Source organism: Amia ocellicauda, chromosome 6 (genome assembly GCF_036373705.1).
Source record: "Amia ocellicauda isolate fAmiCal2 chromosome 6, fAmiCal2.hap1, whole genome shotgun sequence".
Classification (NCBI taxonomy): Eukaryota; Metazoa; Chordata; class Actinopteri; order Amiiformes; family Amiidae; genus Amia; species Amia ocellicauda.
In genome coordinates this window covers 39,653,669-39,677,923 of record NC_089855.1, presented here as the reverse complement: position 1 = coordinate 39,677,923, position 24,255 = coordinate 39,653,669, and the positions used below count along the sequence as shown (strand labels likewise).

Sequence of the window (24,255 nt, the reverse complement as noted above, 5' to 3'; positions counted from 1 at the left end):
GGGATTGTGCGTTCCTGGTGTAACTCGGGCAGTTGTTTTTGCCATCCTGAACCTGTCCCACAAGTGTGATATTCGGATGTGCCAATCCTGTGCAGGTGTTGTTACACATGGTCTGCCACTGCGAGGATGATCAGCTGTCCTTCCTGTCTCCCTGTAGAGCTGTCTTAGGTGTCTCACAGTACGGATATTGCAATTTATTGCCCTGGCCACATCTGCAGTCCTCATGCCTCCTTGCAGCATGCCTAAGGCATGGTCACGTAGGGAACCTGGGCATCTTTCTTTTGGTGTTTTTCAGAGTCAGTAGAAAGGTCTCTTTAGTGTCCTAAATTTTTATAACTATGACCTCACTGACCTTACTGTAAGAAAATGGAACCTCCTGTAGCAGTGACTGGAACTAAGACAATTCAGGTTCAATGTGATTTATTACAGAGTCCAGAATATAGATCACAGCATATAGCTGCTTTAAAATACAGTGTCCTGAAAAAGGGATTTTTCTTTTTTTGCTAAGTATAGTTCATTGGAATAGACAGTTGAGCTTGTACACTCCTTATTAATTTGAGCTTGGACGACTGCTCCTATTGTTAGCGAGGACACGTTGTGACTCGCTATGTATATACAGTGAGGGAAAAAAGTATTTGATCCCCTGCTGATTTTGTACGTTTGCCCACTGACAAAGAAATGATCAGTCTATAATTTTAATGGTAGGTGTATTTTAACAGTGAGAGACAGAATAACAACAAAAAAATCCAGAAAAACGCATTTCAAAAAAGTTATACATTGATTTGCATGTTAATGAGAGAAATAAGTATTTGATCCCCTATCAATCAGCAAGATTTCTGGATCCCAGGTGTCTTTTATACAGGTAACGAGCTGAGATAAGGAGCACTCTCTTAAAGGAAGTGCTCCTAATCTCAGCTCGTTACCTATATAAAAGACACCTGTCCACAGAAGCAATCAATCAATCAGATTCCAAACTCTCCACCACGGCCAAGACCAAAGAGCTGCCCAAGGATGTCAGGGACAAGATTGTAGACCTACACAAGGCTGGAATGGGCTACAAGACCATCGCCAAGCAGCTTGGTGAGAAAGTGACAACAGTTGGTGCGATTATTCGCAAATGGAAGAAACACAAAATAACTGTCAGTCTCCCTCGGTCTGGGGCTCCATGCAAGATCTCACCTCGTGGACGTGGAGAACGGTGAGGAATCAGCCCAGAACTACACGGGAGGATCTTGTTAATGATCTCAAGGCAGCTGGGACCATAGTCACCAAGAAAACAAATGGTAACACACTACGCCGTGAAGGACTGAAATCCTGCAGCGCCCGCAAGGTCCCCCTGCTCAAGAAAGCACATGTACAGGCCTGTCTGAAGTTTGCCAATGAACATCTGAATGATTCAGAGGAGAACTGGGTGAAAGTGTTGTGGTCAGATGAGACCAAAATCGAGCTCTTTGGCATCAACTCAACTCGCCGTGTTTGGAGGAGGAGGAATGACCCCAAGAACACCATCCCCACCGTTAAACATGGAGGTGGAAACATTATGCTTTGGGGGTGTTTTTCTGCTAAAGGGACTGGACAACTGCACCACATCAAAGGGACGATGGACGGGGCCATGTACCGTCAAATCTTGGGTGAGAACCTCCTTCCCTCAGCCAGGGCATTGAAAATGGGTCGTGGATGGTTATTCCAGCATGACAATGACCCAAAACACACAGCCAAGGCAACAAAGGAGTGGCTCAAGAAGAAGCACGTTAAGGTCCTGGAGTGACCTAGCCAGTCTCCAGACCTTAATCCCATAGAATATCTGTGGAGGGAGCTGAAGGTTCGAGTTGCCAAACGTCAGCCTCGAAACCTTAATGACTTGGAGAGGATCTGCAAAGAGGAGTGGGACAAAATCCCTCCTGAGATGTGTGCAAACCTGGTGGCCAACTACAAGAAACGTCTGACCTCTGTGATTGCCAACAAGGGTTTTGCCACCAAGGACTAAGTCGAAGGGGTCAAATACTTATTTCCCTCATTAACATGCAAATCAATGTATAACTTTTTTGAAATGCATTTTTCTGGATTTTTTTGTTGTTATTCTGTCTCTCACTGTTAAAATACACCTACCATTAAAATTATAGACTGATCATTTCTTTGTCAGTGGGCAAATGTACAAAATCAGCAGGAGATCAAATACTTTTTTCCCCCACTGTAGTTCCTTTGCCAACAGTCTGTGGCCCCACCCCAGCTATGCTAGATGTGCTGGGGGCCACTGCTGCTGTGTCCAGCGGAAGGCACTTGAGTTGTACATATTGTTCCATTATTTAATTGAATTATCCAGCAGTGGCTATCCAGTCTGGCTAGCCCGCTGCATGTTGCGCACAGGGTGTGGTCTTGGTATTGGCCCTGCTCCTAGCCCTGCTAGAAGAGCAGGAGGCTGCTATTACTAGGCTTTGCGATAGGCACAAGGTTCTTGTTGCCCCATGGATACACCATTCATTATTTCTTCTTAGTTCAGCGTGACTGCGGTCTTCGGGTCTGGGCAGCCCAGATGTGGCCCCAAGGAGCCCCTGTGGCTTCTGTCATAGAGTTGGTACGGCTCCTAGTAGGTACGCCTCGGGGCAAGCTCTCTTACCAGCTCACTGCCTCCTCCGTTGCGACGGTTTGGTTATACTGTAACCCCTCTCCCTTGGGCAGTGCTTCTCGAAAGATAACGATAGATTGCATATGCAACTGTGGTTATCTGAGAAAAGAAGCACTGCCCAAGGGTTGCAAGGTTGCGCGAGAGTTCTAGATCCCGGTGAAAAGAGGAAGTCTTTGTGCAGACGCCTCCTTTTGTACAAACAGGAAGTGGTAGGGTCCTGTTTGAGTGACGTGCACAAGGGCCAGTGGCAGCTTTGATAAACAAATGTCTTTGATACGTTCCAGCGATGCACGCTGAAAACCCCTCCCCCTTGAGCCGTGCTTCTTCTCTCAGATAACCATGGTTGCATATGCAAACTATCGTTTCTTTTCTAGTTTCTGGGTGTCCAGCATTATGAGCTCTGCAGGTAACCCTGGCAACTGTCAGTGTGAAATATGTAGTCAGAACACAATCCATCCATCCATCCTGGCAGGCATAGGGCGCAAGACTAGTTGGATCACAATACATTTTTGAAATGCTGTTCTTATATAATCACCCTGTACATACTGTACATACATGCAGTCATTCAAACCTACTGTGACAGTGTGAGGGGTATGTCCAGCACTGCCGGGGCACTCAAGGCACTCAAGGAACACATAGACAGGATACAGTGCAAATAAGTGCAAGTTTATAACAGTGCTCAAAATCAAATTGAGACAAACTTAAACTCCTCTTCAAGTCTACCTAAACACATGACCCCTAACTACACAAATATTAATAATAAACATGAAGAAGAAAACACACTAGCAACCATACACAGTCCGTAATCCAAGTTCAATCTGTTGTACACAAAACCAAGTCCATGTATTGTAGCCATAGTCTCTCTCTATCTTTCTCTCTCTCACTCTCTCTCTCTACTTTTCAGCCTTAGATAAGAACTGTACAGGTGTCAGGTCTATGTAAATGTCTTTGTGGCTAACCACTGTACACTATAAAACACTGCTATACATTTGCCTGTATCTCACTGTATTATTTACAGTGAAATACGATGTGACATTTTAGCGGTGTGTTACTGTAAAATGCAGATCCTGTCGTTTTCCACTCCTGAGTCAAGATTGAAACCTTTAGAGCTGGGTCTGTCGCTGATAGCTAGGCGGCCTGTCTCTCTCTCTCTCTCTCTCTCTCTCTCTCTCTCTCTCTCTCTCTCTCTCTCTCTCTCTCTCTCTCTCTCTCTCTCTCTCTCTCTTCCTCTCTCTGTCTCCTTCTGCTTCTCCTTCTGTCTTGCACACTACTGCATCTTGGTTGTTTTCTATAAATCTCCCTCCCTCTCTCTTTCTCTCTTCCTCTATTTCTCCTCTGTATAGATATCACACTGAAATGCCACCAAATTGCCGGCAACATTTGCCTGCTTTTTTCCTGTTGCCCCCCATTCACACTGGATTTGAATGCGGGAAAATTGCCGTCAAGGATGCATTAACTGTCTCTGTCTCTGTGTCTCACACTGTCTGCCTGACCACTGTATCTCAGTAGATCTCCCTCCCTCTCTCACACACACAGACACATATACATGCACCCACGCAGCCTCCTAGATAACTGCTGGGCCACTCTATAAATCTCCACCTGTCTGTGTGGCTAACTTCTGTGTCTCAGTAGATCTCTATAATAAAACATTACAAAACATACTCATGACAAAACAGTCATTTTCCCTTTCTCTTTCTCTCTCTCTCTCTTTGCAGGTTATAATACAATACAGTACTGTTCTCTGCCTCTCCCCCCCTTCCTTCTCTCCTTGACCACTTATTCAATATATCTTGGGAAATCCTCATAAAACCACAATATCACAATGTATCACTCTCTCAATCTATCCAGGTGTTCACCGATTCACTATAACTATAACCCCTCTCTTTCTCTCAATGGCTCTGTCCAGCTGTGAGCTCTCTATAACCCCCCTCTCACTTGCTCTCCCTCTTGCTCACCCTTTCTCTCTCCCTCACTCTCACTCCCTTACACAATTCCTTTCTCTCACTCTTCCCCTATCTCTCTTACTCACCCTCTCACTGCCTTTCTCTCTCTCCCAGGCCTTTGATGCGTTCATCTACATTTTCTTTGCTCTGGAGATGGTTGTGAAGATGGTGGCTCTTGGGATCTTCGGGAGGAGGTGTTACCTTGGCGACACCTGGAACCGGCTGGACTTCTTCATTGTCATGGCTGGGTAAGACACACCTATTTTCACTTCACCCACCCAGCTGATGCCCCTGTACTACACAAAATTGTTGTCTCCAATTTCTTCTTGCCTTCAATCCCTTCTGGTGTGCTGTAGCTTTTGTGATGTTTGATGGTCAGGTGATATCTGATTCAGACTGACTGACTGGCACACTCACTGACTGAATAACTGATGCACTGAGTGACTGACCGACCGAAGGACCGACTTACTGACTGATACATTGACTGACTGATGCACTAACTGACTGACTGACTGACTGGTTGGACAGTACAGTATATTAGCGTGGCAAATATTTCAAAAGGTAAATTAATAGGAAATAAAATAAAAATAAAAACTTGAAAGTACAATGTCAGGTCTTCTCTTCTACAACCACCCCCCACCCCCCCAGCTGTGTTGGTAATTGTTTTTGGTTTTTTTGATGGTGAGGGTTGTTTTTTTCTCAGTTTATTTTTTCTTTCTTTTTTCTTTTTTGGTAAAGGAGTTTATTTTTAGCTTAGCAGAGTCTGAGCTGAGAGCGGATGAATAGTGACTCTGTCAAACGTGCGCGAGCCGAGCAGCCACCTACGCTGTGGAGAGAGAGAGAGAGAGAGAGAGAGAGAGAGAGAGAGAGAGAGAGAGAGAGAGAGAGAGAGCACATGGAGGAAGTGTGGGGGGGGAGAGAGTGTGAGAGGGAGGGGGAGGAGCAGAAAAACATAGAGAGAGGGAGGAAGAGAGGGAATGAGGGAGAGGAGGTAGAGAAGCACATGGAGAGAGGAAGGGGGTGGAGGAGACGCACATGGAAAGAGGAAGAGGTGATTGTCTCTATCTTTCATTCCTGTGTCTCTAGGTCTCTCTCTCTCCCTCTCTCTCTCTCTCTCTCTCTCTGTCTCTGTGCATCTCTGTGTCTCTCTATGTGTCTGCTGTGTGCTGTGTATGGGGGAGGGTTAATGGGAACTGAGTCAAACAGCAGATCGTTAGATTAGAGGTGGGGGAGGAGTGCCAGGAGCAGCCCACCCCCCACAGAGTCATGTCTGATCAAAAGAGATTGAGGTTCCCAAGTACAGCGTGAATGACTGCATAGCCATGAGAGAGGGAGGGAGGGAGGGAGGGAGTGAAAGTGGTAGTTGGAGATGAAGAGAGAGACATTTTTCGAATGTTCCTTATAGTTAATTTTACTTAATAAAAAACATAAAAAACATAATTAGGGAACTATCTTACCTACTTTAGTTAAACTGTGTTCCCTCCCTGTACAAAACTCTGTGTATTATACTTTGTAGCTGCAATTGACTGTAACAAGATAGCAGAAAATGGAGGGTTCAGCATGTTGAACAGTCTCAAAAGAAAGTAACAATATCCTCCTCACTGAGAATCTTCAAATGCCCAGGGGAGTGGAAAAAAGAAAGGAAAAAGGAAAGGTTCTAGGGCACTCCAAGACTTAGCACTGGCTTGGTGATCTGTGATCTCCCTGGTCTAAATGAGACGCAGCTGTCAACGCTGATGACCCAGCCCCTACCAACAGCCATGCCATGACAGAGCCAACTTGCCACATTGACACTATTGGAGGCAATTTTTTGAAATCTTTGCAAATTTATTAAAAATAAAAAACAAAAAAAGCACATGTACATAAGTATTCACAGCCTTTGCCATGACTCTCAAAATTGAGCTCAGGTGCATCCTGTTACATTACATTACATTATTTGTCATTTAGCAGACGCTCTTATCCAGGGCAACTTACAATTGTACCCATTTATACAGCTGGGCATTTTACTGGAGCAAAGTAAGTGAAGTAACTTGCTCAAGGGTACAACAGCACTGCCCCACCCCGGATTTGAGTCCAGAGCCCTAACCACTACTCCACAGTGCTCCCTTTCCACTAATCATCTGTTTCCACTGATCATCCTTGAGATGTTTCTACAACTTGATTGGAGTCCACCTGTGGTAAATTCAGATGATTGGATATGATTTGGAAAGGCACACACCTGTTTATATAAGGTCCCACAGTTAACAGTGCATGCCAGTGCAACAAACCAAGCCATGCAGTCCAAGAAATTGTCTGTAGATCTCCGAGACAGGATTGTATCGAGGCACAGATCTGGGGAAGGGTACAGAAAAATGTCTGCAGCATTGAAGGTCCCAATGAGCACAGTGGCCTCCATCATCCGTAAATGGAAGAAGTTTGGAACCACCAAGACTCTTCCTAGAGCTGGCCGCCTGGCCAAACTGAGAAGGGCCTTAGTCAGGGAGGTGACCAAGAACCCAATGGTCACTCTGACAGAGCTCCAGCATGTCTCTGTGGAGAGAGGAGAACCTTCCAAAAGAACAACCATCTGTGCAGCACTCCACCAATTAGGCATGTATGGTAGAGTGGCCAGACGGAAGCCACTCCTCAGTAAAAGGCACATGACAGCCCGCCTGGAGTTTGCCAAAAGGCACCCGAAGGACTCTCGGACTGATGAAACAAAGATTGAACTCTTTGGCCTGAATGGCAAGCGTCATGTCTGGAGGAAACCAGGCACCGCTCATCACCTGGCCAATACCATCCCTACAGTGAAGCATGGTGATGGCAGCATCATGCTGTGGGGATGTTTTTCAGTGGCAAGAACTGGGAGACTAGTCAGGATCGAGGGAAAGATGAATGCAGCAATGTACACAGACATTCTTGATGAAAACCTGCTCCAGAGCACTCTGGACCTCAGACTGGGGTGAAGGTTCATCTTCCAACAGGACAATGACCCTAAGCACACAGCCAAGATAACAAAGGAGTGGCTACAGGACAACTCTGTGAATGTCCTTGAGTGGCCCAGCCAGAGCCCAGACTTGAAGCCGATTGAACATCTCTGGAGAGATCTGAAAATGGCTGTGCACTGACGCTCCCCATCCAACCTGATGGAGCTTGAGAGGTCCTGCAAAGAAGATTGGGAGAAACTGCCCAAAAATAGGTGTGCCAAGCTTGTAGCATCATACTCAAAAAGACATGAGGCTGTAATTGGTGCCAAAGGTGCTTCAACAAAGTATTGAGCAAAGGAAAATAATGAATTTAATCCATTTTGGAATAAGGCTGTAACATAACAAAATGTGGAAAAAGTGAAGCACTGCACTGTATCTCTCTCTTTCACTGGAAGAAGTTAATCCACAGTGGAGTGCAGAGGAGAGGGAGAACAGAGATCAAATTGAAGAGGTAGGCAGGGCAGAGTAATCTGTGTCTGTGTACAGAGATCTGTCTCCCCTATTCTCTACAGGAGAAGTGAGGGATTAGAATGAGAGGGAGAGAGAGCAAGAGAGGAAGGGAGAGTGGAACATTAAGGAATACTGTATCAAATTCAAATTCAAAACAAGCTTTATTAGCATGAGACAAGCTTTATTGGCATGAGATGTTGGCACAAGTATTGCCAAAGAAATCGGGTACTTTGAAATTAAATACACTAACATTAAAAAGCTTTACAAATATAAAATAAAATATTGGGTTATTTACATTTTACATATATTTTACATGGTTTATGTGCTGTGTTGGTGGTGAGGAGACAGGGTTGTGGTTCTCTGTCCGTGTGGCAGGCTGTGGCGTACTCTGCTGCGATCACAACGCAGTCTCTGTGCTCCACCAGCACCACTCTGAGCCGTGCCTCTGTGCTGAGCTGAGGGAAGTCAGGGACTCTGCTGGTGGATCTAGAGAAAAAGGCATCTCTGACCTGTGTATATTTGGAGCAGGTCAGGGTGAAGTGTGCCTCTGTCTCTACCTCTCCAGACCCACACTGTCCACACAAGCGTCTGTCTCTGGGGGTTCAGGTCTGCCTGTGCTGTCCAGTCTCCACCTCCAGGTTGTGATCACTCAGTCTGTACCTGGTCAGAGTCCATCTCTGCTTGGGGTCTGTGACCAGTGTCAGGTAGCCTGCCTGGCTGTATGCTCTGCCCAGGGCCCTGTAGTACTCCAGCTTGTTTTGTTGTTTAGTTTGCTCAATGTAGCTGCAGTGCAGCGTCACAGTGATGTGCTGGAGCTGGGGGGGCTGTCTCCTGCCTTGGCTGTTCAGTATCTCTGTGCTGTCAGTGTGGCTCTGGGCACAGAGCCTCAGGGCCAGCTGGCCGAGGGTGTCTGTGTGGGGGGTGCGTTCCTGCTGCCTCAGGGTGCTGTGCTGGAGAGTCTCTGGGCTGCTGTGTTTCAGGTGCAGCCAGTATTTCGGGGCTCTCATCTGCACTGCACAAGCCAGAGGCAGGTGCCCCAGTTCGGCTTGGCAGCCATTGTTGGGGCTGCTCCTGTGGAGCTTCAGCACGTTCCTGCAGAACTTGGCATTCAGGGCTTCTCTCTCCCTTTTCCCCCAATAAATTTGAAGGGACAGCATATGAAGACCAATCTGTCAGTCAGTGTATCAGTCAGTGAGTCAGACAGTGTAGCAGTCAGTCAGTGTGGGGGAGGGAGGTAGACAGAGACTCTGGAGTGAGATGGAAAAATAGAGCAGAGAAGGAGAGAGGGAGAGCTGGGTATAATAGGAAGGTAAAGGAAAAGAGAGAAGGAAATTATGGAATAATTAGGGAACTATCTTACCTACTTTAGTAAAACTCTGTTCCCTGCCTGTGTATAAAACTCAGAATGATTTTGAGAAAGAAAGATGGAAGGATTGAGGAGGAGAGAGATAAAGAGGAGGATGGAAAGCTGGGGATACTGAGAAAGAAAGGCATGGAGAGATTGAGAGAGAGGGGAAGAAAGGGGGTGAGGAGAGGAGGAGCTCCAGGAAATGGAGAGAGAGGAAAAGAGGAGTGAAATGAATTAACAGAATGGAGGATAAGGGAGAGAGGGAGAGCTGGATTTTTAGAGAGGGATTGAAAGAGAGGAGGGATAAGTGAAAAGAAAGAGTGGGTGGGAAGAATAGTGGGAGAGAAGGAGAGCTGGAGGTAAAGAGACAAACAAGGAAAGGGAGAAAGGGAGAGAGCAAGGAGGTGGGGAAAGAAAGAGTAAGTGGGACAGTAAGAACTATAAACACTCTCACACACAAGCACACGCTCACAAACAGACACACACACTCACACAGACACAATGGTTCACACACCCTTGCCTCCAGTCAGATCCAGTCACAATTAAATATTTAAACTTTTGGATACAGTTTGAGTTTTGCTGTTTGAGAATGAAAGAAAGAAGAGATATGAAAGAAAAACAACCAAAGATAAACCCCCAAAATCACCCCAAGGCATGACAGCAAATTATTGTAATGACCCAAATGACACATTTCATTCTGGCAACCTTGTGAGAGAGTTGTAGTTTGGTTATGTTCTGGTTCTGATAAAGATGTGACCTCGACCACACAAAGTCGATAATGTTCTCTGTCTGTGGCATAATAATGTTCTAAATAATAATAATCTTACAGGGCCCTCTTTGGAGCCATACTCATCGAACCCAAACTGTATCATGGCACAGGCTTCTTGTCAGAACCAAAACACAACCAAACTGCAACTTCACATAGCATTGCCAGAGCACAATGTGTCACCTGGGGCTGTATTGGATTCACTGCTGTCACTCTTTCTGTCTCTTGTGTCTTGGTTGAGAGCTAAGCTGAACCCATTGATCTTAAATCACAGTGGAAGATAACAGCAGATCACATCTGCTTCATGGTCAGCTCACTGATGGAGCAGAAGGAATAGTAATAGTGTATATATTCACACTGAGGGTTCACTTCCAGTTCAGTCCTGTTAAGCCAATGTCACCCGATCTGATCCTCTGTCAGCTATTGTTGTTGCACTGACACACTGACTGACTGCTCCTCTGGCATTCCTCAGTGACAACCAGCTGGACCAATTGAGAGTCCTCAATTGCTCTCACCCTGCCATTATATACCTGCTCCGTTTCCCAGCCCCAACAACCAAAATGCGTTTTGGTGATTTGTAGACACCAGGATATTTCTATTGACTAGACAGGAGCTGGGGGCCCATTCTTCTTCTTTAAATAAATAAATAAATAAATAAATAAATAAATAAATATAAAAATAAAGAAAGAACATAACTGAAAATAATAGGTTCCCAGCTTAAAATCAGACTGCTGTGCTGTGCAGAGTCCCAACAATGAGTCTCTGTTCTGGTGGCATCAGCAGTCGTATATAACTGGATTCAGGTAATAGAAAAAATGTATATATTTATACAGGGGGGTATCATGGTGAGGCAGCATAGTCTGCAATCTCCCGCTAGCAGTGTTTGAAACAGCATGCAGCAGGCTTCCAGAAGTTTAAGAAATGCTGCAGGGAGTACTCAATTTCCACAGCAAAGCATCGGATTTCGATAAGTTCCTCTCTCTCTTTTTTTTTTCCTGGCAAAGTTCAATATTGACTCTCTGCAAGAAAGTTTTCATCTCCCCCCCCTCCCACTTTATGACACGTCTTTGATGTCATCTGTTGAGAATTGGGAAGGGGGAGGGGGGTGCTGAAAAGGGTATGAAAGCACATGCACACACGCACACAAAAAAAATGGGCATACATTTTACTTAAGCTATTTATTCTGTGTACTGTGCTTTAGTCATGTGTGAATATCATTCCATATCTCTTCAGTGTAGTTATTTATGTCCATTTATAATGTTTTGGGAACATTTTCACAACATCCTCCCTGGTGTTTGCAAAATCCTGTCACCACAACGTCCCTTGGATCTGAATTCATACACACACATGCACATACAGTTGATTGCATAAGTATTCACCTCCCAAGGATTTTTTGCCATTTTGTTATATTACAATCTGGAATGACAGTGAGATTTAATTGTGATTCTCTCCCTTTGATTAACACCACATACACAACACCTTAAAGATGCTAAATATGTTTTTATTCTGAAACACAAGTTAATTAAACATACAAAAAATGAAATGTGTTAGTTGCATAAGTATTCACCACTCCGAGGCAATACATGGTAGAAACACCTTGGCAGCAAATACAGCTGCTAGTCTTTTTGGGTATGTATCTACCAACTTTGCACATCTGGTTTCTGTATTTTTTGCAAAATTGCTCAAGATCACAATAGTTGGATGGACACAGTTGAGTAATGGCAACTTTCAAGTCTTGCCACAGATTGTCAATTGGAATAAGGTCTGGGCTTTGTCTAAGCTATTCTAGGACACTCAGCTTCTTGTTTTAAAACCACTCCAGTGTAGCCTTGGCCGTATGTTTAGGATCATTGTGTTGCTGAAAGGTGAACCTCGGCCCCAGTCCAAGGTTTCTTCCAGACTGAAGCAGGTTTTCCTAAAAGATTTTCCTGTATTTGGCTCCATCATGCCCTTAATCCTGACAAATTTTCTAGTCCCTGCCATTGAAAAATATGCCCATAACATGATGCTGCCACCATACTTTACTGTGGGGATGGTGTTCTCAGGGATGTGAACAGTGTTGGGTTTGTGCCACACATAGCATTTTGCATTTAGGCCAAAAAGTACATCTGATCAGAGAACCTTTTGCCACATCTTTGCTGTGTCTCTTCCACATGCCTTATGGCAAAATCCAAATGGGATTTCATGTGATGGATTTTCAGTAATGGCTTTCTCCGTGACAATCCATATTCCAGCTTTATGGGGCACCTGGGTAATAGTTGACATATGGACAGTTTCTCCCATCCTGGCTGTGGAACTCTGTAGCTCCTTCAGATATACCATTGGCATCTTGATGGCTTCTCTAAGTCATAGTTGTGCCATATTCTTTCCATTTTTCATAATGGAGTTAACTGTGCTCCAGGGGATGTTCAAAGTTTGGGATGTTTTTTTAATAGCCCCAACCCTGACTGGTGCTTTTCCAGACCTTTTTCTCAGACTTGTTTTGAAAGCTGCTTGGTCTTCATGGTGTGGTTGTTTGGATATGCTCTCTGATATACTGTAGGGCAGTGGTGCCCAAACACGGTCCTGGGAGCCGAGTTAAGAAAATTATGATTAAGGGTTACCTGTAAAACCTGTTGGATAGGAGCTCTTGAGGACTGGGTTTGAGCAGCAGTGCTCTAGGGCCTTCCAGAAACAGGTGTATTTTATTTGAGATCATGTGACACTAATTGGACACAGATGGACTCTTTTCAACAAATTATGCGACTTCTGACGGCAATTGGCTGCACCATAGCTTATTTAATTGTGTCATAGCAAAGCAAGTTAATATTTACGCAATCACGTCTTCATTTGTTGTATTCATAGTTAAATTTAAAAAAAATTATAATAGATTTTTAATTTTTGTATGCAACATTGACATAATATAATACTGTGTAGATCAGTGACAGAAAATCCAAATTAAATCAATTTTAGTTCCAGATTGTATCATTACAAAATGTCCAGACGTCCTTGGGGGGTGAATCCTTATGCATCCAATGTATGCACACACACGCACACACACACACACTCACATTCATATGCACACTCTCTCACAGTGACACACATACACACACACACACACACAAATACTCCCAAACACATCCACACCAACACATATTCTCACATGCACTCTCACACGCACACAATGATCATGTACATCTATAGGGAGACCCCTCTAGCTCCCATTACATTATAATTTGTATTTCTATCTGGAACATCACACAGGGTGAAAACAGATAGGACACAAACCATTGAGTATGTTTTTTTAATGTTTTATATTATTTATTTAATTTTAATGTGATTTAGATGACATCAAGCTAAAAGCATTATGTTATCCTAATGAGCCCTATGGGACTGACCAATGACCCAAACACTAAGTACTGGCACTAACTCAAGTCCTGCTTTAGCAGAATCCAGTAGAGTTTAGCTGTAAATTATCACTATAAATATAAAAATAGAGAATATGGTAATGGCCTCATCCGTTGTTTTGAGAACATAATTCCCCTTGGAGTCTGGAATTGTTTGCGCCACGCCACTTGTTTCTGTGTTCACTTTATTAAAACGTTGCCACAATGTTATTCAGTTACTTGGGATCCTGCCTGACAGATGACCGATCTCTGCCTCTCCTTTGTGCCTATGTATGAAATAAGCAGGATTAAGATCAGATAAATTGAATTCAAATACATGGCAACAGGAATAGATAGCAATAGATAGGGATATAGATAGGGAGCAGGTTAATGGGATCTAGATAGTACATTAGCCCATTCTGATACATTGTTATCATTTACCATACAGCACAAATATATTTAGTATACAAAATATGGTAGAAATTTGTGTTTTTCCTGTGCCACACTGGCCCCTTTTGGTACATTTGTAATAAACGGATGAACACTACCGGTCAAAAGTTTGAGAACACCCCCATTTTTTCAGTTTTTATTGAAATGTAAGCAGTTCAAGTCTAGTGAATAACCTGAAATGGTACAAAGGGAAGCAGTAAACTAACAGAGGTTAAAAAAAAGTTTAGTTACAAAAAACTGAAAAATAATGTACAAATAATAATGTATAAATAAGAGTTATATACTGTGTTACTACACCCTCTTAAGCATTATTTGGCAGTGTTACGCACAGCTCCTGTGCGTAGAAGTTACACTGTATTCTTACAATGCGCACATCGTTTGAAAGCTTATTCTCTTGGCTACCAGCGTTTCATTCTCATACACATCCGATTTACAGTTTCTTTATCGCCCGCCGTCATTCAGAGCCTGGGGGGGTAAACACCCAGTCTGGGCTGGGGGGCTCTTTTAGACGGTCACAGATCACTCGGTTTCGATCAAATTTCTTTGCAAATAGTCTTGTTTTGTTCAGAACAACCTAAAGATGAATCCAGTATATATTATGTGATGTTCTATCAAACACAGAGAAGTTCAGATCCAATTATGTAAAATCGCTGTGTATTTGTACACTGTAAACAGAGCTTTCCATCTTGACATTTTGAGCCCTCTACGGGTGTGTGTTGCTTCTACCAAAATGTGGATGGTCTTGTTTTGATCAGTAGACTGTTTGGTTCCAGAATATGTTGATCACTGTCGATCACTCCATCCTCCTCTCCTGCCTCACTGACCTTGGAATCTCTGGGACTGCTCTCACCTGGTTCTCCTCCTACCTCAGCGACCGGACCTACCAAGTGACATAGCGAGGTTCCTCATCCACCCCCCAACATCTCCTCACAGGCATACCCCAAGGCTCCATCCTGGGCCCCCTCATCGGATCCTACCACTTCTATGCTGATGGTGCCCTGATCTTCCTGTCGTTTCCCACTTCTGACACTCGCATCTCCTGTTGCATCTCTTCCTGTTTGTCTGCTATCTCCAAATGGATGCACTTGCACCACCTGAAGCTCAATCTCTCCAAATCGGATCTCCTGTTTTTCCTCCACTCTTCCTCACCTTCTGCTGATCTCTCCATCTCGATCCCCTTGGAATCCACTACACTCTCTCCTTCTTCCGCTAAAAATCTAGGAGTCACCCTCGATCCTGCGCTCTCCTATAACCAGCACATCACCATGCTGACACGCACCTGTAAATTCTTCCCGAGCAACATACTACTCGACTCAGCTGCTCGTCAAGTCAATGGTCCTCTCCCGCCTGGACTACTGCAACTCCCTTCTGGCTGGCCTGCCTGCAACTACCACCCGTCTGCTCCAACTCATCCAGAACTCTGCGGCTCATCTGGTATTCTCTCTGCCTCGATTCACACACGCTACTCCACTGCTCTGCTCCCTCCAAAGGCTCCCGATACCGGCACGCATTCAGTTCAAGACATTGACCCACACCTACCACTGTCTTGACAACACTACACCAAGCTACCTTCAGTCACTCGTCTCCCCATACATCCCCTCCAGACTGTGGTCTTCCAGTGCCAGAAGACTAACTCTGCCTCCTCTCCACTCCACTTCCTCCAGAGCCCGCTTCTTCTCATCCCTGGCCCATAAATGGTGGAACGACCTTCCCACCGAAGTCAAAATAGCAGAGTCCTTGACCTCCTTCTGGTGCTTACTCAAGACACATCTTTTCAGACAGTACTTGTAATATTAGTCCTTTTAATCCATGTAAGATAGCACTTCACCAGCATTTTATCATGCTTCTTGCGTTACTAATACTTGTATTATTGATTGATTTCCCCCTTGCTTCCTTTCCCGTAGCCCTTGATTGTGACCTAACATCTTAACAGCAATTAGCTTTTACTTTCCAGGATGTATGACCTCACTTACTGTACTTACCTGCGTAAATTGGAAGTTGTAAAATGTATTATAATTTGAATTGCTTTTTAAAATGTAAATTTGAATTTGTAATGTTTGATGCCTTGTACTTAACTGTATTCTTGCACTTTGTATTGCACTAATGTTGTAAGTCGTCCTGGATAAGGGTGTCTGCCAAGAAAAAAAAAATACAAATAAAATAATAATAATAATGTGTCATAATTGTCAATATTTTCTGAGATTTTGTAATCCTACTCAGACCAAGTATCCCCCCAACCCCCAAGTAAATGCCAGGGGGGTATACAAAACTAAATTTTCACATTGTTAGAAAGCTGAGAGTCTCCGCTTTTTCACAACAGTGAAGAGTACACATGGGATTAAAGAGAAGCACACAGATTTGATGCCCATTTAAGGGTACCAGAGGGGTTTGTCAGCTTAAGGCATTATATTTTGTATATACTTCTACCACGTTACGAATATGTTTGTTCTGTATCAGTTATGGCTGATGGAAGTGGTGTACATAGTTGTACACACAGTGACCTAGGGGGTATTGTCCAGCAGGGCTGAGGTGCTACAAGTGCCTTGTGAACAAGTGTTGTCTTGAGCAGACACTGGGAAATGGTTGGGCAGTTTCGTCAAGCCTGTGTATGTATGTGTGTGTGTGTGTGTGTGTGTATGTGTAGGTGTGGGTGTTTAGGTGTGTGAAGTTGTGTGAGAGTGTGTGTGCATTGGTGTGATTGTGTGTGTGTCCCTCTCACTCACTCTCTGACTTTCTTCTTTGTTTTGTTGTTGTGTTGTTGTGCTGTGCATCGGATTCCCAGTATGGTGGAATACTCCCTGGATCTCCAGAACATCAACCTCTCGGCCATTCGAACAGTAAGAGTCCTGCGGCCTCTCAAAGCCATCAACAGGGTGCCCAGTGAGTTGCCTGCTTTCTTACATTTATTTTTCTTCTCTCTGTGTCCTTTTGAAAAGAAGTATCAGAGGTGTTATAATTAAAATAATATATATTATTTAATATAATATCATAAAAAGTGTATTGTGTATATTTTGTGGGGCCTCATCTACACTGGCTATGCTAACATGCTGGTCAAGAGGTCATGGCACTTGAGGTCCTGCTGGGACTTATTTAAGCTGGTGGGGCTGGTAAGAGATTGAGACCAGTTTGGTTTATGTTTGAGTGCAAATTGTGAGAAAGGCTAGAGAACTGAAAATGTAATATATCTTGTAATGTTTATGTAGACTATAAAATAGAGTAAGAGAACTACCTTGTGTTATTATTGTATTATTTATATACATAGTACACAAGAAATAGAAATGGAAATATATATCTAAAATAGAGATCTCAATACAGCTAAGTGAATTATTAAAAAAAAATGCATTGCAGCGACCTTACTAAATATAATAAGTTTGTATTCCAATCATTATGTTTTGTGTTTGAATGCAAATTAAGCAAACAGAGAAACAAGACATGGGGAAAGCACTTTGTTTTCAACCTGTTTTGTGGGATTCAATATTATGCTACTTGCAGCAGTATTTCAAATTAGCATGGAGCACACTGAGTGGGAAGGAAAATTTGCTTCAAACTCCACTTGGGGTCAGTAGGATCAAAGGAAAGACTCCAGCTATTGCCACTACTTCAGAATCAATACAATCTCAGATAAGAGGTGTACAGAGCAACCCACCCACACTGTGTGCAACATTGGATAGTGCTGAACAATGCCCTTCTGAAACCCCCCCAGCCTAAATTCATTTCCTGCAGGGTATTACTGCAGACATTATGGGAACATCTCCCTTGTGTTCTTGCTGACCCTATGGTTGAAAGGTAGACTTGTTAACCTTGGGCCCAGCTCTATTGCTAGTTGCGACCAAGATAGAAGTCAAAATTGAAATGTCTCCAAGTCACTGTTGTTTCGGGAGCACCTTGTGTCTTGTGAGTTAGTGACCTTCAAGACATCCTCTTCCCCTGCAGGCGCTGTAACTTTCAGCTTTAGATCATAAGAAAGCAAGAAAGTATTCAAACAGTGTCAACGTCTTGATTCAGTCTCATCACAAACATCACAAAGCGTACCTGGTGAATAACTGTTACTTATGTAGCCCGTGAAATTGATACACTACACAGGACACATTAACTTCTTTGGGGGTTCTTTATTTTTGTTATATGTTGCCGAGAGGGTGTGCAACTGGCCTTTCTAAATTGGCATGAAATGAATTTACTATAGGACATACGAGGTACGGGATATAAAATAAAAACAATACAAGATAATACACAACAACACTAAACAATACGGCAGTGTGCTTACAGCTTCGCTAACCACGAGGAGACATCAGGTTACTTCATTAACTCAAGGCATCCGTCACGATAAACACCTAAAACACGTAATATGTTCACATATCAAAGACTATAAATATATAAACCTGTATACATTTACATTTCAACAAGATGTCATAACTAAATTGGAGATTTACCCGCGATTAGCTCCGATAAACCACAGCATCCATCTTGCATCACTCTCCCCCATTCAGCTCTACCCGGAAACGCAATGAAAATGGAAGTGCTTAACTTAACCTAATTAACTTCTACGGAACAGCGGCCCCTAGTGGCGGGAGGTGAGAAGGACCTTAGAGATGTCACCATTTAGATTAATCTTTGTATTCGTTTCTCTGCGGTCCACAAATTAGTTTTAACACTTTCCTTTTCTACCCTTTTAAATGACCAATCAGTGGGTATGCAACCTTCAAACTGTATAGAGCTTAATAAGTTTATACATAAATTAATTAAATCTAAATACGTCACAAGGAAACTAAACTACAAGGAAATTAACTATATCCAAATGTACCACCTGGCTACACTTATTAAAGTGAAACTGAGTTACCCCGCCTAGCACTTGCTTTAAACATCTGATCTCCATTTAAAGTCAATGCAATCACAAAAATACTGCAAAAACCTGTCTTTACCACAGCAAGCACTGTTCCCTGGCCAGTCCCACACGCTTGGGAGAAATAGCATTGGGCTTTGGAATTGCAGCATTTATCATATTCAAAAGGGAGTATTTTCACTTTAAATCACAATCCCATAATACAATATATAAAGCATAGTGGTATTGTACATGTAAAAACAATTGCTGTACATGTGCCTGCATATCACTGTTTTCTTAACAGTTACAACCTTGTGGCATTTGAATGATGCATTACTGTAGACTGTCCTACACAGATTTCAAGAAAACCCAGTGTCTGGTTGTAGAAGCCGGACACAAGGAGGGAGAGAGTCTCGGGTTCCGATGGTGTCCGGGTTTTATTGGGGTTCACAGGAACCAAAACCAAAACCAAAACCAAAACCAAAACCAAAACCAAAACCAAAACCAAAACCAAAACCAAAACCAAAACCAAAACCAAAACCAAAACCAAAACCAAAACCAAAACGCTCCAGGCACTTAGGGTTGGAAGTCTCAGTCCTCCTTCTTGCCAGTTAACTGCCCCCGTGGGGGGAGGGATTAAATAGACAAGGCACAGCTGCCACTGACATCACAATCGCCACAGTGCTCATTGCCCGCAGTCGTGAGTCCGCAGCCTGTTTGCGAGGGAGCGGACAACACAGCTGCAGCACATGAGCACCTAATCAGCGGGCATCAGCAGCAGCCGTGCCGTGACAGACAGCAGCCTGTCACACTAGTAAGGAAGCAGCATTTAGAAGAAATGTGAATGTTTTTAAAAAAATGGGAGTTGGAAGTTGGGGAGGAGGACAAACCCCAGTCTCCCTTCACTCTTGAATGGAGACCCTCTCTAGTTTTTCTTCTGTTATGGCCCTATACTTTACAGGGTACTGTATCCACTCTAGTTGCATAATAAATGTCTGTGTTGGCTTTATCATCAATCCTAAGGATTAAGCATAAACAGAAAAGACTGATGAAAAAATAAAATCTCATGCTATATATTAATAAATATTTCAACGATAATATTAAGAATGGCTGGGAACTCCTTGATCAAGTGCATTATTTAAATAAATAAACTGGAAATATATTGAATAAATTGCATACTTTTAAGAGTCATGGAAACACTGCAGTCTGGTCAATTAATTAAAAGCACTTGACTAATGAAATTATAAAATAATGTTGGTGTTTGTTTTAAATGGAGTTTTAAACTAAAGTTCAATAGGAGAATAACCCCCACTTCACTCTTGCTCCTAAGCGTAAAAAATCAGGTCCTCGCTCACAGACACACCCTCTTCAGAACCATGTAACATGCTTCCTTTTCCTCTTTTAGTAGCTGCGAATCACACACTCTCCACAACCACACACCCCTCTTTGCCAATGCATTAAGAAACATCCTTCCACCTCTCCAGTCTCTGCCCCCTGTAGCAGCTCATTGGCTCAACCTTCCATGGGTGGTGGGGTTCACAATAGCCTCCTCCTATTGGCCAGGCTGTCATTCCTTCAGCCAAAGTGGGTATCTTCCACATACATCTGTAGCAGGGGTTTTCAAACTGGTCTTGGAGTATCATTTGCCCTGCTGGTTTTTGTTCCAACCTAGGTCTTAATTACTTAATTGAATGGTATATTGCTTTGTTAGGTCAAAAACCAGCAGTGCAGGGGGTACTCCAGGGGTACCACTGATCTATAGGATGTTGTCCAGACTCCTGTATTGAAAGTAAATTGTTTTCCACACACTAAATAACAAAATCCTTCCCCAGTGCCGCAGGGTGGTAAGTGTGGCTCAGTGTGGTATGATACGTATAATGCAATGTGGAAGAGTGTAGTTTTGAATCCTGGCTGTCCCCCACTGTGCCAACAGTAAATGGGCGACCATGAGATAAAGCGACACACTGAGCTGTCATGAGAAGGAGAAGGAGTCAGCAATGCATGTGGATATATAAACACAAAAAAACTAAACTCCCACACTGTGTATCTCTATAGCACCATAGAGTAGTGGTTAGGGCTCTGGACTCATAACTGGCAGGTTGTGGGTTTAAATCCCAGGGAGAGCAGTGCTTTTGTACCCTTGAGGAAGGTACTTAGATTGCTCCAGTAAAAATGCCCAGCTGTAAAAAATGGGTACAAATATAAGTTGCCCTGTATAAGAGCATCTGCTAAATGACAAATAATGTAATAATCCTAAAACTCTGAACAGACTGGAATAAATACAGTACAGGGATTTACTGGCAAATCTAGCTGGCAGGAACTTGGTATGAATTTTACAGCTTTTCGTTTTTTCTTTGACAGTGCATTTTACTTTGATTTTTATCCCAAAATGTAAAATGTTCCTGTGGTAAAGTAGTAAACACCATGGTCAACCAACATGGTCATGTTATCCCAAGACAGTAAAAAGGAACACACAATACTACCATGATATTTACCACAGTGTTCTGTAGTTCACCAAGGCTGTATCACCATGTACTGTAGAGCATAGCAAAGTTGTAATTGTGGCACTGTCTCTTTTGGGAAGAAATGCTACATAATAATAGCTGTATTGCAGATAGGATCCTGATCCCCCTCCCATCTGTAATTGAATCTGTCCAACTGACCCTGCACCCCTCCCATTCCCTCGCTCTCAGTGTGGGTGATTGTCTTTTTGGTGGAGGTGGGGGTGGAGGCGGAGGTGGTGGGTAGCTGGCGGAGTGGGAAGGAGATGAGCAGGAGGCAGTAATCGGAGCAGTCAAGGCCTGTTCCAAGCGCTGGCGGGATCCTGCTCTCCCTACTCGACCTCCCTTCACATCCCATTACCAGCAGCCACTGCAGAGGAAATCAGTTTATTTAACCAGCCAGGCAGAGGCAAGAGGTATACATGCTCCATTCCTTTGCTGGGGAGATGAGAGAGGGAGAGAGAGAGAGAGACAGCACTTTATGGATTATAGTGTAATATAGTATAGGTACACAGATTCAAGCCAGTGCTGTGTGAACTATGGTATAGTATAGTATAGGGGCCCAGTTGGAGCCAGCACTGTGTGGACTATAGTGTAGTATAATATAGGGGCCCAGTTGGAAACAGCACTGTGTGGACTATAGTGTAATATAGTCTGGTGGCCCAGACTGGAGCCAGCACTGCTGGTATTAATTATGTATTCATTTGTATATGTTGTGGGGATACAGGATGCAGTTTTGTCTGTAAAAGCTCATCCCTTGGTTCCCAGTGGCCTGCATCTGGTGCTCAGCCACAAAGAACCAGACTAATGAAAAGAGCAGCTGATGCAGGGAGGAGAGAGGAAAGAGGGAGAGATACAGAGGAAAGAGAGGGAATGAGACGAGAGAAGCTCAATCTCATTCTGGTTGTGTAGCGCTGTGTCTTTCTCATGTCATCTTTCTCTCTCTCTCACTGTTCCTGTTCTCCCCCTCCTTCCCATTTTCCCTCTTCTTTCTCACTCTCTCATCCTCTTCCTCTCCCTCCATCTCTCTCTCTTTTTTATTCTGTCTGTCCAGCTCACCTGCCAAAAACTCATTTCTAGACAGAACTACGTCTAATGAGAATGTGCTGTAGCACTGTAGTGAAAGCCCAGTTTGGGATAATCTCTGCGCAAATTCAGTACAGCACAATACACCACAGCTCTCTAGAGTTCTGTACACTACAGCACAGCACACGTTATTACAGTACAGTACACTCTAGAACAATACGGTTCAGTACAGCACAGTACAGTACACCCCATACACTACAACTGGTAGGGTGACCAAGGAGAGATTATAAAGAGTTCACCGCCACTCCCTCTCCCTGCCCTCTTCTCCTCTTTAATGCTGTCCATCTCTGCAGTGATCAAAGACAGCACAGTGCAAGCTATCCATTCCTCTCTCTCATGCTTTCTCACATCTTTTCACTTCCCCCTGCCTCTCTCTCTCTCCCTCCCCCTGCCTCTCACTCTCTCTCTGACTCCCCCCTCTCCCCTTCATTCTCCCTCTTTCTCTCTGAGCCTCAAAGGCAGGGTAATTGAGCTTACAGCTTCCCTTTTAGAAAAATAAATTGCTTTTAATAATAGACTGAGGTTTTGTTTTTTCCATTGGAGTGTGTTTGCCTTTCAACATGTTGGAAAATAAATAAATAAATAAACAAAAAAATGTTCAAAAGGAAGAGGCACCAACTCACAACAGAAATAATCACCACCAAAAAATGTTGAGCAATACAATACATTTTATACATTTTAGCAGCCTTACAGAGATATCTATAGTAAATGGCCCTAGAAGAATATTTCCCCCCAAATGAAGTGCAGCATTAACAAGAAAAATGAACTAGAAATACATTTGAAAAAAATACTTGATGGGGAAGATTATTTATTTATTTATTTATTAGCAGACACCTTTATCTAGGGTTACTTCAGGTTACACCAGCATTACAAAAGTGCAGTAATACAATTTAATTCAAAGTTAAAATTAAGCATTAATACAAGATCTGATATTATAATATGTATAATAATATATGTTTCAGGTGCAGGTTTGATATGTTTTTTGGTTAGCAGACATACAGGAAAGCAGGAATCCATGGAAACTGACCCTGAAAGTGTGTGTGTGTGTATATATATATATATATATATATATATATAGTGACAGTGTGAGAGGGTGGTGTATGAGTAGAGGTACTTCAGCACCGCACAGTTTCCCCATTCACCTTTTTTCATGCCAAGTGATAGTGAAAAAAAGCCAGTGAAACTACACACACCTGTCCTGCATTAACAAATGCTGATTAACGAAAATGCGGTCAAAACTAGCTCAAATTCAAAAGCCATATCAAATAGTATTCTTTAAAAGAATTAGCTTGACATACTGACTGGCCATGCTGGGAAACTCAACCCAAATAATACATTTCGATAATTACACCCCCCTCCAGTGTACATAGTAAAGAAAAAAACACTGTTCTTCTGGGTTCGGTATTTGTGTACAGTATGACAGAGAGAGAGGAGAGAGGAGAGGGGGAGGAGGTCAGTCAAGCAATCCAAGCCAGAGTGACAGGTGTCAGCTGTTTAGACCAGAGGGGAGATTGGCAAAAGACAGAGAGAAATGGAGAGAGAGAAAGATGGGGGTAGAGAGAGAAGCAGAGGGGAAAAGATGGAGAGGGAGCAAGAGAGAGAGAACGATGCAGAGAAAGGCAAGTAGAGAGAGATGGAAAAAGGATGAAAGTGTGCAATGGGAGAGAGATGAAGAGAAAGATGGCAAGATGGGAGAGTAAGACAAGGAGAAAGACAGGGAGGGAGGGAGAGGGAGAAGGGGGAAGGAGAGAGGCAGCAGGAGAGTGAGAGTGAGAAAGGGAGTGAAAGAATGGGGAGAGAGAGAATAAGCAGGAGAGAGGTAGTGAAGGTGAGATGAGAGAGGGAAACAGAAGACAGAAAGAAAGAGCAGAATCAGACAAAGGGAGAGAGAAGTGAAGGGGAAGGGAGAGACAGAGGCAGAGGCAGCGGGAGAGA

At 43.4% G+C, this 24,255-nt stretch overlaps 1 protein-coding gene across 1 annotated transcript in view; it reads left to right on the top strand.

Annotated features, from left to right (window-relative positions):
- The window catches only part of LOC136751870 (voltage-dependent T-type calcium channel subunit alpha-1I), a 96,131-nt gene that overhangs the window by 7,908 nt on the left and 63,968 nt on the right, over nucleotides 1-24,255 (top strand). Inside the window, exons 2-3 of the mRNA XM_066707625.1 lie at nucleotides 4,684-4,817; nucleotides 16,697-16,794. Coding sequence (XP_066563722.1) covers nucleotides 4,684-4,817; nucleotides 16,697-16,794 — 232 coding nt within the window. The remainder of the gene's footprint in view (nucleotides 1-4,683; nucleotides 4,818-16,696; nucleotides 16,795-24,255) is intronic.